Consider the following 13,200-nt stretch of genomic DNA (forward strand, 5'->3'; position numbering starts at 1 on the left):
GTTTTTCATTTTATGTTATGTTTTTGGAGGTGTTTGAGCGATTTGTTAACAAAGTACCACATTCTACAAACTCAGAGAGCGATTCCGGAAATAAAAGTGGGATTCCTTCGATTAATTTTTGTCAAAGTTGACTCTGTTTCGAAGGGTAACTTCGAAAGCAGATAGAATCTCGAAAAATAATGAAATGTATTTAATTTTGAAACTAAGTGTAGTCGTATTTCGTTCATTTTAAAGCTGCTTCCGGGGATTCAAAGTTTTGTGTAGATTTTTGGTAGTTTTGGGATCTTCTTTTTTTGTCGGGAGATGGATAGAGAATTCGGTAGATCTCCCGAAAAATCGGTAGAAGTGGAGACACTGCAAGGCCCGTCGTGATAAATTGACACTGGGCTATATTTTGGCAGGTGAAAATATTCTGCCAAATTATTTATCTAAAAATTATTTATCAAAGCTTCTTCTTAATCAAGTGAATCGGCTTGGAAGATGAAAGTAATAATCGTTGGACACCTATAAAAGAAGAAGGCGAGCATAGACAGAATATGCAAAGTGTTTTTTATATGCTTAATATCTCTAATTTTATTCAAGGGGCGTGAATTGATTAGAATATAAGGTATCAGAAAGGAAAATGATTTATATTAAATCTAAAGAGGTATTTTCGTTGTTTTTTATTTTGTCAAGTGAAAACACCTAAAAATGTTGTTCTTAATGAATATACTTATATAATATTTTAAATCAATAGATAAAAATGCCCTGAGATGGGTTATACCTCAACCCAAACCCTGTTCCTTATGTAGATTTTATTTTCTGGAATTTTCGTTTTGCTTACTGTGAGGAGTGATTTTAGATGGATTTGGTATTTATCTATCGTAGCCTTTGTTTTAGGAAGACTAGTATATAAAAATATACAAAAAAATCTCTCTTTTGAGACATGCTTTTCGCCTTTGATTTTATCGTAGGAGTGTTAATTCAAAGGTGGATCGTAGAGCGAAATCTTAGGGGGGGGGGAGCAATGTGACAAGGGCGCCAATAATTGACTAAATTCACAAGTTTATGGTACTTACTAAGTATAGCAACCATACTCAAGAAGTGAAGTTAGGTTAATCCTAATGAAATACACCAAAATATGATGAAAATATAATACTTTAGTAACAAAATTATGGAAAATAACACAGAAAATTATGGAAAGCTGGCCGTCCAGAATAAATTCTATGAAATACCTAGCCTAATCAACTCTATATATTAAACATATAAGTAAAATATACCTGCATAGTAGTTTATTTTGCTCGGGCCAAGCTAATTATCTCTGAGTAGATACAAAGAAATCAAGAGAGAAACCGGTTTCAAACAGATCAAACCTCTTGAATGTGGTCGCTGTACTTAACAAGCCCAAAAAGCCTTTTTTATGGCATTTGGTATTAACCAAGTGACATATAGCAATTGCAAATTCTGTCGGTCCTAGTTTTGCTACTATAGGCACTTCCAGGTAAGCTAGGACGATGAAATTTGGCAGGCGTATCAGGGACCAGACCAGATTAAATTAGAAATAGTCGTTTTCCCGATTTGACCATCTGGCGGGGGGAGTGGGGGGCCCGTTAATTCGGAAAAAATAGAAAAATTGAAGTATTTTCAACTTACGAACGGTTGATCAGATCTTAATGAAATTTGATTTTTGGAAGGATATTGTATCTCATAGCTGTTATTTTAAATCTCGACCGGATCTGGTGATATTGGGGGGGGGGAGTTGGAAGGGGGAAGCCTAAAATCTTGGAAAACACTTAGAGTGGAGGGATCGGGATGAAACTTGGGGGGGGGGAATAAGCACAAGTCCTAGATACATGATTGACATAACCGGAACGGATCCGCTCTCTTTAGGGTAGTTGGGGGGTGGGTTTAATTCTGAAAAATGAGAAAAAATGAGGTATTTTTAACTTACGAACGGATGATCGGATCTCAATGAAATTTGATATTTAGAAGGATATCGTTTCTCAAAGCTCTTATTTTAAGTCCCGACCGGATCTGGTGACGTTGGGGGGAGTTTGGGGTTTGGGAACCTAAAATGATGGAAAACGCTTAGATTGGAGGGATCGGGACGAAGCTTGATGGGAAAAATAAGCAGAAGTCTTAGATACGTGATTTACATAATTGGAACGGATCCGCTCTATTGAGGGGGGGGGGGGAGTAATTCTGAAAAATTAGAAAAAATGACGTATTTTCAACTTACCAAGGAGTGATAGGATCTTAATGAAATCTCATGTTTAGAAGGACATCGTAACTCAGATCTCTTATTTTAAATCTCAACCGGATCCAGCGTAATTGGGGAGGGGGCAGTAGGGGGGTACCGGAAATCTTTGAAAATACTCAAAACGGTGAGATCAGGATGAAACTGGATGGGAAGAATAAAAACCTGTCTTAGATACGTGACTGACATTACCGGATCGGATCTGCTCTCTTTGGTGGAGTTTGGTGGGGGGGGGGGAGAATTTGGACAATTGAGGTATTTGTAACTTACGAAAGGGTGACCAGATCTTGATGAAATTTGATATCTTGAAGGATCTTGTGCTTTAAAGCTCTAATTTTAAATTCCGACCAGATCCTGTGACATTGGGGGGATTGGAGGGGGAAACCGGAATTCTCGGAAAACGTGAAAATTGGGATATTTTTATCTTACGAATAGATGATCGGATCTTAATGAAATTTGATATTTAGAAGGAATTCGTGTCTCAGAGCTTTTATTTCAAATCCCGACCAGATCTTTTGACATTGGGGGGAGTTGGAGGGGGAAATCTTGGAAAACACTTTGAGTGGAGGAATCGGGATGAAACTTGGTGGATAGAATAAGCAAATGTCCTTGATACGTGATTGACGGAACCGTACTGGATTCGCTCTCTTTGGGGAAATTGGGGGGAGGGGTTCAGTGATTTGGCGAGTTTGGTGCTTCTGGACGTGCTAGGACGATGAAAATTGGTAGGCGTGTCAGGGAGCTGCACAAATTGACTTGATAAAGTCGTTTCCCCAGATTCGACCATCTGGGGGGCTAAAGGGAGAGGAAAAATTAGAAAAAAATTTGGTATTTATAACATACGAGTGGGTGATCGGATCTTAATAAATTTTGATATTTAGAAGGACATCGTGACCCAGAGCTCTTATTTTAAATCCTGACCAGCATTAAGTCTCTTATTTTTCTTTTAAATCATTCTATTTATTCATAGAATTTTGTTAGAGCTCATACCATATGATCTCTTGGCTCTTTGCTCTTCATGCCTCGTCACAAGTGCCATGTCAGCTCTTCGCTCTTGTTTATTTAAAAAAGAGGTTAAAACAGATAAAAAAACAAAAAAGGTGCAGAATGGGGGTTGGTGCCCGTGGTCCCCCCTGGATCCGCCCCTGCGTCAGTCTACGATGATATGTTCTTGAAATTTAATTTCTGCGGCTCATTGATTTTTTTTTTTCAAGTGACAATGGGTTCAAATGTGCCCATTCGCGGCCCAATTCGAATGGCCTGTTTATCTGCGGCTCATAGAATTTTTCGCAAGTAACAATAGCTTCAAATGTGCCCAATTCGAATGGCCCAAATGCGGCCCATTCTTCTGCGGCTCATTGAATTTTTTTCAAGTATCAATTCTTTCAAGTGTAACAAGAGGTTGTTCTTGACACTTCTATATCGTGATATGCCTGCCAGGGCACTGTCTCAAGCGGGAATTTTTGCGCGAGGAGTCTCAATAATAACAATAGAAAGCTTATTTGATTATTCGGACAAATTTAAGATTTTTCTCCCGCTTACGTGTATACCTATGTGTCTGGCATACCGCATTTTCAAAGTCTTTAACGAAAATTTTTACTCGGGCTTTATCTTTCCTGTGTTAGTTGATGCCCTTCTTAAGGAATCCGACATATGTCCCCAGAGAACCAGTTTTTCCGTCAAAAACTGGTTCTCCATGCAAAATATTATCCGCAAAGAATATCTCCCCCCCCCCAAAAAAAAACGACATTTTTCCCTCGGAAAATTGTCTCCAAATGTAAAATTGAGCAGCCAAAGTAAAATTATGACAATTCAAAGGAAAAGAAGATGTTGGAAATTTTACCTATATTCCATAACAAATGCAGTAAAATAGAAGTGATAACCAATAATACATAAATTTTTTTTTTAGCTGATTCCAAATATACAAGGCTCATTAAGCTTATATTACACATCAAACGTCTAAATCCTATGAGAATTTGCCTGATTTTTAACGGTGGAAACACATCCAAAATAGCAAGGAATCATGAAAATATTACCATCCGATTCAGAATTTAGAAAACGTCGCTTTGGAGGCTTCAAGCTCATATCAAAGCCCTATCTTCAAAAACCTAGAATTTTGTATTTCCTAAGATCCCGGATGCGTGTTGATTTTATTATTATTATTATTACTACTATTACTTTTATTATTACTATTATAATAATAACTATTATTATTACTTTTTTTAATGAGGTAATGTTGATAGCAATATTGCCCAAATAAATCGGTAAGAATAGCCCAAATTTGCCCAAACCAAATTTGCCCAATATTGCCCAAATAAATCGGTAAGATGCCTTGCGATAAAATCCACTGCTCTCACCTAAACATTATGGCTAGTGACGCTTCTGATCAGTAGCACACCAATTCCCAGGGAAGTAATTTCTCGTATATCACGAATGCGTGTTTGTTTGCTTGTTTTTCTTTATGAAGTAATTTTAATACCAATATCTCCCATATCAGTCGGTAACTATGGTGAGCAACTCGGTAAAATCCATCACCCCATCGATTACTCCTCTTGGGGAGTAATCACTCCTATTTTTTAGTCCCAGCCTGTTATTGTCTTTGCATTTCCATCATAGGACAACTTATATACAATTGCCACTGATTTCATATTTTCAAATATGAAATCTTACCCTGCAATGATGACTCAACCCCCAAAGAGGAAGACAAAACTAAAATAAATAAAACGAAACAATATCAGATGTTCTACCTAATTTTGGTATATATTACAAATGAAGCAATTAGATGGCAGGTCGATCATCATGAAACGAAACAGTAAATTACCTGTATTTCTCACAGCATTTTCCCATTTTTACCACTGTTTCTGAAGTCACTAATTAAAGATACGAGGCGGATCCCTCAATTTAAGCACCAGAAACAAAACACAGTATATGTTATTCATATAAAGTAGCTCTAAAAGGCTAGAATATCATTTGGACTTCACTGAGATCCTAATAAATTTTAAAATTTTATTTGAGTATAAAAATTTAGTTTTGTTTTTTAACTTTATAATTCAATGGGAAAGCCCTTATGCCCATTTCAGAGTCATAAGTGACTAGAGGGCTCTGATTCCTCTCTATATTAGAGTGGATTAGATTCTGTGTTGTCAAAAATCCGGATTCCATTTCACACATTATGATTCAATTTCGTCCATAAATTGGAACAGTCTCGGTTTGAATCAAGGTCGCTGCTCCTGTCTCTCTTCCTCTAGATGAAACTCGAATTGGGACAAGTAAAAACGGGTGGAGTAAAGATGTTGAACGCTAAACGTCGACGCAACTTCTGGTTTTTTATTTAGGCCGATTGCGGCTATCTAAGGTCACCTAGTCTATTTCAGATCCTTAAATATGCGAAACGTGTATATAGAAAAAGTATGCGGTAATGGAAACGGATTCAAATTTCTCAAGAGATATTAAAAATAACCTGAGCTGTTGTGGCGTTACGTGCCTGTATTTACCTTGTCTTTTTCATTTGAAGACAATCCGATTGATATGGGCTCTTCAGAAAGTCAATTCTTCTTCTTATCTTCTGATGATCTAATATCTTCTTTCTGTAAATTTGGATATATGCTTCTGGTTTATATTGCAAAGCTAGAAACTTTATCACCATCACGGTGGCTTCTATTCAGGCACATATTTGCCGTCTAAAAGCAGAAAAAGTTTCAGATTCAGTCAGCCTGCAACCCGAACATCTGATCTACTGAATCGATCAAACATCTCGCATCTTATTCCAGGTCTGTATAACGACTGAGGAAAATCTGGGAAATAAGTTGTTTTGGTATATATGACGTAATGCGAAACTGCATATGTTTTCTGTGAAACCATGTAGCTGAATCGAAAGGCATGGAAAATGTCAACTAAGATGATGATGCAACTGATCACTATTATGATCACTAAGATGGCTTAACTAAGATCTGTGGATGATTGTTTGATGCATTAACTGGAAGCAGGAATTGAATTCATGCCCGAATTTCTTAATTCCGTTGAAATTGCTGGTTTGACACCTTCTGACTTACAAAAGAATAACTTGATGATTATGCTAATCAGAGAATCAAATGTATACAAACTTACCTAGTGTCGGGCCTGCGCTCCCGGGACTATATGTATATATTCTAGGTTTTTGGTGATTCCTAAAGCACACTAGGACTTAATTTCCGATCAAATGAGCTCTCTCCTGATCTTCTTGAATATTAAAAAATTGAAAATAAACTTTTTCATATCAAAAAATAATATTTGGCTTTACATATGGAAGCTGTTATCAACGAAAAAAAAAGACAACACTGGCCTAAACAAGATTAAAAAGAAAGAAAAAAAAAATACACAAGGGGAAATTTTTTTTTTTTTTGTATATTATTTTATCCGTCTTTTTTTTATCTTGTCTTTTTTTGCCTAGTGTTTTTTTTCTGTTTCCATTGATAAAGGCTTTCGAATTTAAAGCAGAAATATTCTAGCTTTTGCTATTATTTTTTTCAGTCAAAATAATAATATTTTGGCTTCACAAATGGAAGCCCTTATCAACGTAAAAAGACAACACTGGCCTGAACAAGATTAAAAAAAAGAAACACAAGGCAAAAAAAAATCATTTTTTTAGTATAGCGTTTTGTCTTTCCTTTTTTTTATCTTGTCTTGTTTGCCTAGTTTTTTTTTCTGTTTCCGTTGATAAACACCTCCGGATTTAAAGCCGAAACATTCTAGCTTTTGTTAATATTTTTGTCAGTCGTGTTTCTATTCTAAATTGTAAGTGGAAAGGCAGTGTGACCTAAGAAATTATTTATGAAAAATGAAAAGAACTGTGTGTGAAAAGTAAGAAAAAGTATAATTGGGTTATTTTAAGTTTATTTGTCATTAAAGATCAAAATCCGATGGGACTATTGGTTCTTTATGCTTCACAGCGTAAAATTCTAAGGTTTCTAGAGGGTAACAAAAGCGATTAATATTATTACTACTGTTATTTAAGTATTTAAACCTAATTCGCTTCAATCAATTTTGTTTTATTAATTTAAAATGACATTGATCTTCGTCAGCAGTTTCTTCCTTTTAAGCCTTAGTGTAATAATGTCCTTTTTAATATTAACTAGCTGTTTAACTACCTACCTAGCTACCTAGTTGGCGGGGGCGCTTCGCGTCCCCCCAAGCCCCCCCGCGCGCGTAAGTCGTTACGCGCCATATTAGTTATATATATATATGTTTTTAACTACGTAAAACTTGCGAATATACAACATTCTTCGCTGTCCCCTTGTCTGTACATATAAATAGATTGTCAGGTTTACCGACTCTTGAACATGCAACATATAATTGTCCATGGGAAAAACAATCCGTATTCAGATCTATACCTCATTATTCTAATGATTGCCCTCGAGCTTTGTTGATGGTGATTGCTAATCAAACATTCCCTGTGTCCCCATCGTCATTTATATATCCCCCCTCTGCCCCCCGGCGTCCCCGTTGTATTTGTGTCCCTGTGTCCCAGTCGTCATTTATAGTCGACAAACATGACGTCAGTCGACACACACGTCCCAGTCGTCATTTGTGTCCCGGTGTCCCAGTCTGTAATTTCTCTTGGAGTGTCCCGATCGTCATTTATATTCCCTGTGTCCCGGTCTGTATATTCTTTCGTTTTTGAATTGGTATATGATGAAATAAATTTTTTGTTTTTTTTCCTTTTTAGTTTGTTTTTTGGTTTTTACCTTTTTTTTAGCTTTTTTAGTTTTTTTCTTTTTTCTTTTTCGTTTTTTTGTAGTTTTTACCTTTTTTAGTTTTTTTAATTTTAATTTTTATTTTGTTTTAGTTTTCTTTTTATCCTTTATTTTTCAGTTTTTTTCCTTTTTTTAGTTTTTTTCTTTTTCAGTTTTTATTTTTTTTTATTTTTTTTAGTTTTTTCATTAGTTTTTAGTTTTTTTATTTTTAGTTTTTTTTGTAGTTTTTACCTTTTTTAGTTTTTAGTTTTTTACCTCTTTTAGTTTTTAGTTTTTTACCTTTTTTTAGTTTTTCAGCTTTTTCAGTTTTTTTGTTTTTCCCTTTTTAGTTTTTTTTGGGTTTTTACCTTTTTTTTAGCTTTTTTAGTTTTTTTCTTTTTAGTTTTTTTTTGTAGTTTTTACCTTTTTTAGTTTATTTTATTTTTATTTTTTTTAGTTTTATTTTTCTCCTTAATTTTTAAGTTTTTTCCTTTTTTTTAGTTTTTTTTTCTTTTTCAGTTTTTAGTTATTTTAATTTTTTATTAGTTTTTAGTTTTTTTTGTAGTTTTTACCTTTTTTTAATTTTTTCTTTTTTAGTTTTCAGTTTTTTACCTTTTTTTATTTTTTTTTAGTTTTTTTTTTAGCTTTTTAGTTTTTTTAGTATTTTCTTTTTAGTCTTTTTTTGTAGTTTTTACCTTTTTTAGTTTTTTTTCTTCTTTTGTATTAATGCTAAAGCCAAGGTTCGAACCTGGAACCTCTCGGACCTAGAACCTGGAACATAACGCTTTACCAACTCAGCTACTTCGGCTTGAATACATTTACCTTATTTATTTTTTTATTTTTATTTTTATTTTTTTTTAGTTTTCTTTTTCTCCTTTATTTTTCAGCTTTTTCCTTTTTTTAGTTTTTTTTTCTTTTTCAATTTTTAGTTTCTTTCGTTTTTTAGTTTTTTTATTAGTTTTTAGTTTTTTTTTCTTTTTAGTTTTTTTTGTAGTTGTTACCTTTTTTTAGTTTTTTTTTCTTTTTTAGTTTTTAGTTTTTTTTAATTTTTTTAGCTTTTTTAGTTTTTTTAGTATTTTCTTTTTAGCTTTTTTTTGTAGTTTTTACCTTTTTTAGTTTTTTTCTTCTTTTGTATTAATGCTAAAGCCAAGGTTCGAACCTGGAACCTCTCGGACCTAGAACCTGGAACATAACCCTTTACCAACTCAGCTACTTCGGCTTGAATACATTCGTTTTTGAATTGGTATATGATGAAATAATTCAGACGGCATATCCTTATAATGACGTCAGTCGACAGACAGACAAACAACTTATTTTTATATATATAGATTATTGTAACAAATATTAAGAAAGGCCTTGTAAATTCAATTGTATTGAATGTAAAATATTTATTAAATATAAATATTTAGCAAATTAAATTTGCTAATTATAATCATAAATACGACATAATATAATAACTGATAGAATCATAATATTATAACTTCTTTAATTATGCACTTCCTTAGTTAGCTTTTGACCAATCAGGTTAAAGAAATCGCATTTTTTATGATTGCTTTAGTATGGGGTAGTAAAGTGACCGATCAATGACATCAATTTTCAATTAACAGAAGCTGAACCAGCTGCCCTTCAACCTTTCTTGTGCTACCCCCTTCCATTCTATTGTTCAAGTTTTATTTCGGTTCAATTGTTTTCAATATTTTTATTCTTTTGTTATTTACTTTAATCTATTCAGTAAACATAATTGTCTAATTGTTATGATTGTCAAATTATTATCTGACTCAGATTTGACTCAGTCGTCAGATTTGACTCAGATGACTTAGTCGTCTATCTGAGATGAACTTTATTTCTAGTTTTGTGAAAGAGAAAACGGGTTTTAATTTCGACAAAGCAGTGAACAAAAAGTAAAATATAAAAACAAAACTACATTTTAACTAAAAAAATAAAGATAATCGAAATATTTCTCTGCACATCCGGGAGCCTTTCTCAACGGAAACAAATTACAAACGACAAAAAAGATGAATTTTTTTTTGAAGACATAACACAAAAAAAACACGACAACTAAAACACAACGAAAAAATATATAAACAATAAATAAATAAGAACTAATCACATTATAATGTGAGTTGTTCTTATTTATCTATTGTTTACATAATTTTTATTTTAGTTGTCATGATTTTTTTTTGTGTTATATCTTAAAAAAAATCCTTCTTTTTTGTCGTTCATAATTTTTTTTTCATTGAGAAAGGTTCTTGGACGTGGGGCCGAAATATTTGGAGTCATTTAATTTTTTTAGTTGAAGTGTAGTTTTGTTTTTATATTTTATTTTTTGTTCACTGCTTTGTCGAAATTAAAACCCGTTTTGTCTTTGTTCAATTTTTTGTAGTGACATCTCAGTTCTTTGCAAAGCCAACTTTGATTGGTGACATGAAACCACATTGGAAAATTTTTCTTGGTCCTTCCAGTAATCAAAAAGTGATTTTTTTTTTTTAGTTGCGTTATTGAAACGGCTAGGACACGGTTTGCGGTTGACAAATTTCCAAAGATTGTCCTTTCCGATGATCTATCTAGGGCCAGGAGAAAAGGAGGCCGTCCCCCACTTAGGTGAGAAGAGGTCTTAACAATGGATTTTAAAAGAAATTGAAATTTCTTGGGACGGTGTAAAGGGGGTAGGTTTGAATATATTGGAATGGAGAAGAGGTTGTGCACAGTTGTGTTGGCTTCAAGCGGTTCTTCTGTTCTCAGTTCTTTGCATTTCATTTTCTACTATCCTTTAATTACATGTCACTTAGGTTTGTTTTCATTTGGATTCCTAAGATTTTTCTTTTAATTTCTTGTTTTCAGCATTTTGGAAACGAAAACACTGGTTTTTCTGGTGCATTCACTTATGCATTTGAAAGGTTTTTATTATATTTTTACGAATTGAATGATTCCTTTGTTTTAAATTCTTTGCATGTCATTTCAATTATGTTTTAGTTTAGTTTTCTTTTCAAATCCTAAAGTTTGGTTATAATTCTCTGTTTTCAGCATCTTCAGAATGACATCATTCGTCTTCCTGGTGCAGACAAGGACGAAGTGTTATTCTACAATGATAAAACTATTAGTTTCAATGTCGATGAGGATTTCGCTAAACTATGGCGGCAAGTACCTGTTGACATAGATGACGAGAAAATTGAGCAATATCTGCAAAAACAAGGAATGAAAAGCATGCAGAATACCAAAAAGCGACAAGTTGCTACTGTTTTAAGTAGGAAGCAAATGATGAAAAAAAAAGGACTGAAGAGGGCGAGAGATAATGTTCATCTAGCTGACTTATTGAATCTAGAAACTGGTGAAACGGTCTAAAACATTTCGTAAATTTTGGACTTATCGTGAAAAATTATAATTCCTGTGTCGGTTTTAAGTGCATGTTATTAACAATTTTCCTATTGAACATATTTTGACAACACCCGTGGTTAATATCTGCTAATAGTTTTTATACCCAATGATATACAATTAGATTCTGCCTTATGGCGCTGATTGGTTTGTGTCTCATGGGTTGCTGATAAAATCATTGGCTAGGGTATTCTGATGTTCTATATCCTTGTCTTACGACTCATCTACGCCTCCTGAGGTACCAAGAGCATCAAAGAGAAGCCACCGGTCATCCCTTAAGCTTCTTGCTTCATTAATATACTTTTTTGCTCCAGTAATATCCTTTTTGCTTAAACCTATTATGGTTGAACCGTAGCGTGCAGATTGCGTAGATATCTCGGGGGTCGATAGGGGGTCTTCGTATTTATTTTTATAATGTCGTATTTGGATTATCCCTATTTTAGTTTAGGGGTCAATAAACAAAAGAAAAACTAGCAAAAACATGCCCAAGGCCATTGAAAAAGACAAAATAGGTTGTATCAAACACGGCGTCTTCAGTACAGATGAGAACCGAAAATAACAGAAAAAGAAACGACCAAAATTAAATGACAAAAAGAAGATAAAAGACAAAAGAAAAGATAAAACCAGAAAATTTTAAATATGTACAAAAACTAAGTGTACCATATATACTCCCATCAAATCCAGGTAGCAATATCCAATTTAAAGAAAAAAATTCCACGCGAACTTACCCTGTATAGTTATTGTCCTTTTTCCTGAATTCTAATTGTTTCGATTTTCTGGTTTTTGGCTTCTCTTCTTCTTTTTATCCGATTTGCTCTCCTTGTAGTATTGCTTTCTCACTCTTTTTCCTTTTGTTTCTTTTTGCGTTTTATCTGTTTTACTCTCCTTGTAGTTTTGGTTTCTCACCGTTTTTGCTTTTGTTTCTTTTTGCATTTTCAAGTGTGCTAAAGAAACCCCGTTTGATTCATACCAATTAATCGCGTTATTTCTTTGTCCTTGTCTTTCCCACTGGTCTTCAACCCTTTTCTTTGCTTGAATGTTTCTACTGTTTCTACCGTGGTTGCCCGGGTTGCCGTGGTTGTATTTTGTTTAGTTCTGTGAACCCATATTTCGTCTTTAAGCATTGTTATAACGAAACAAAAGGCCTGTCGGACTCAGGCCACAAATAGTTTTATAAAAACTATGTCTTACCTTGTAAGTATGTCTTACAATTTATTGAAACGTGTCATTCCTACTTTTCATGTATTAATTTATAATAGACTGCATGTCAAGGAGGCACACTCGTGCCTCTTTAAAGAGGCGAACCACGACAATGTTAAGCGATCTTCGGTTCCAGTGGTCGCAGAGGGATGGGGAGGGATGCATTTCGTAGCCCGAGCTCCAACTAAGAAACGTGCCAAATTTCATCCCCCTCCGACTTTTCCTTCATGGGGAAAATCTGGCCGAAAGTTTCGACCCCCCAACCCCACCCCCCTTTAACGTTGTCCGATCGGGCTGAAATTCACAAGTTAAGATCCCCTAGGGCCCAGGAGCTTATCCGCGAAATTTCAGCTCGATCCGATAACTCCTTCCCTGTTTTCCAGAAACCACGCATAGCCACTTAATGTTCATGTTCTCCTTTTGTTTTTTTTTCGCCACGCCTACAGGTCACAGCCGACATCGGATCTGGGTGTACGAAGACTCATTCGACGCGGAATTCTCCGAGTAATTTTGCTTGAAAGTTTCGTCGGAAAATCTTAACCCCCCGATTTTCTAGCTTAGAAAAACCCCATTTCCCCATAAGAGCCCATGTTAAGTTTTTTGTTGTTAAAAGTTACGAATTTCAACATTCAAGTACATCAAAATGATCAGCTCGACATGGTGAGACTGACTGAAAGCTTC

At 34.4% G+C, this 13,200-nt stretch overlaps 1 protein-coding gene across 1 annotated transcript in view; it reads left to right on the forward strand.

The window, feature by feature from the left end:
- LOC136035172 (transcription initiation factor IIE subunit beta-like) overlaps window positions 1-11,468 on the forward strand; it is a 32,399-nt gene extending 20,931 nt beyond the window's left edge. Inside the window, exon 5 of the mRNA XM_065716744.1 lies at window positions 10,972-11,468. Coding sequence (XP_065572816.1) covers window positions 10,972-11,289 — 318 coding nt within the window. The 3' untranslated portion in view covers window positions 11,290-11,468. The remainder of the gene's footprint in view (window positions 1-10,971) is intronic.
- Window positions 11,469-13,200: the final 1,732 nt, after the last annotated feature.

Source organism: Artemia franciscana, chromosome 14 (genome assembly GCF_032884065.1).
Source record: "Artemia franciscana chromosome 14, ASM3288406v1, whole genome shotgun sequence".
In the NCBI taxonomy this organism is placed as follows: domain Eukaryota; kingdom Metazoa; phylum Arthropoda; class Branchiopoda; order Anostraca; family Artemiidae; genus Artemia; species Artemia franciscana.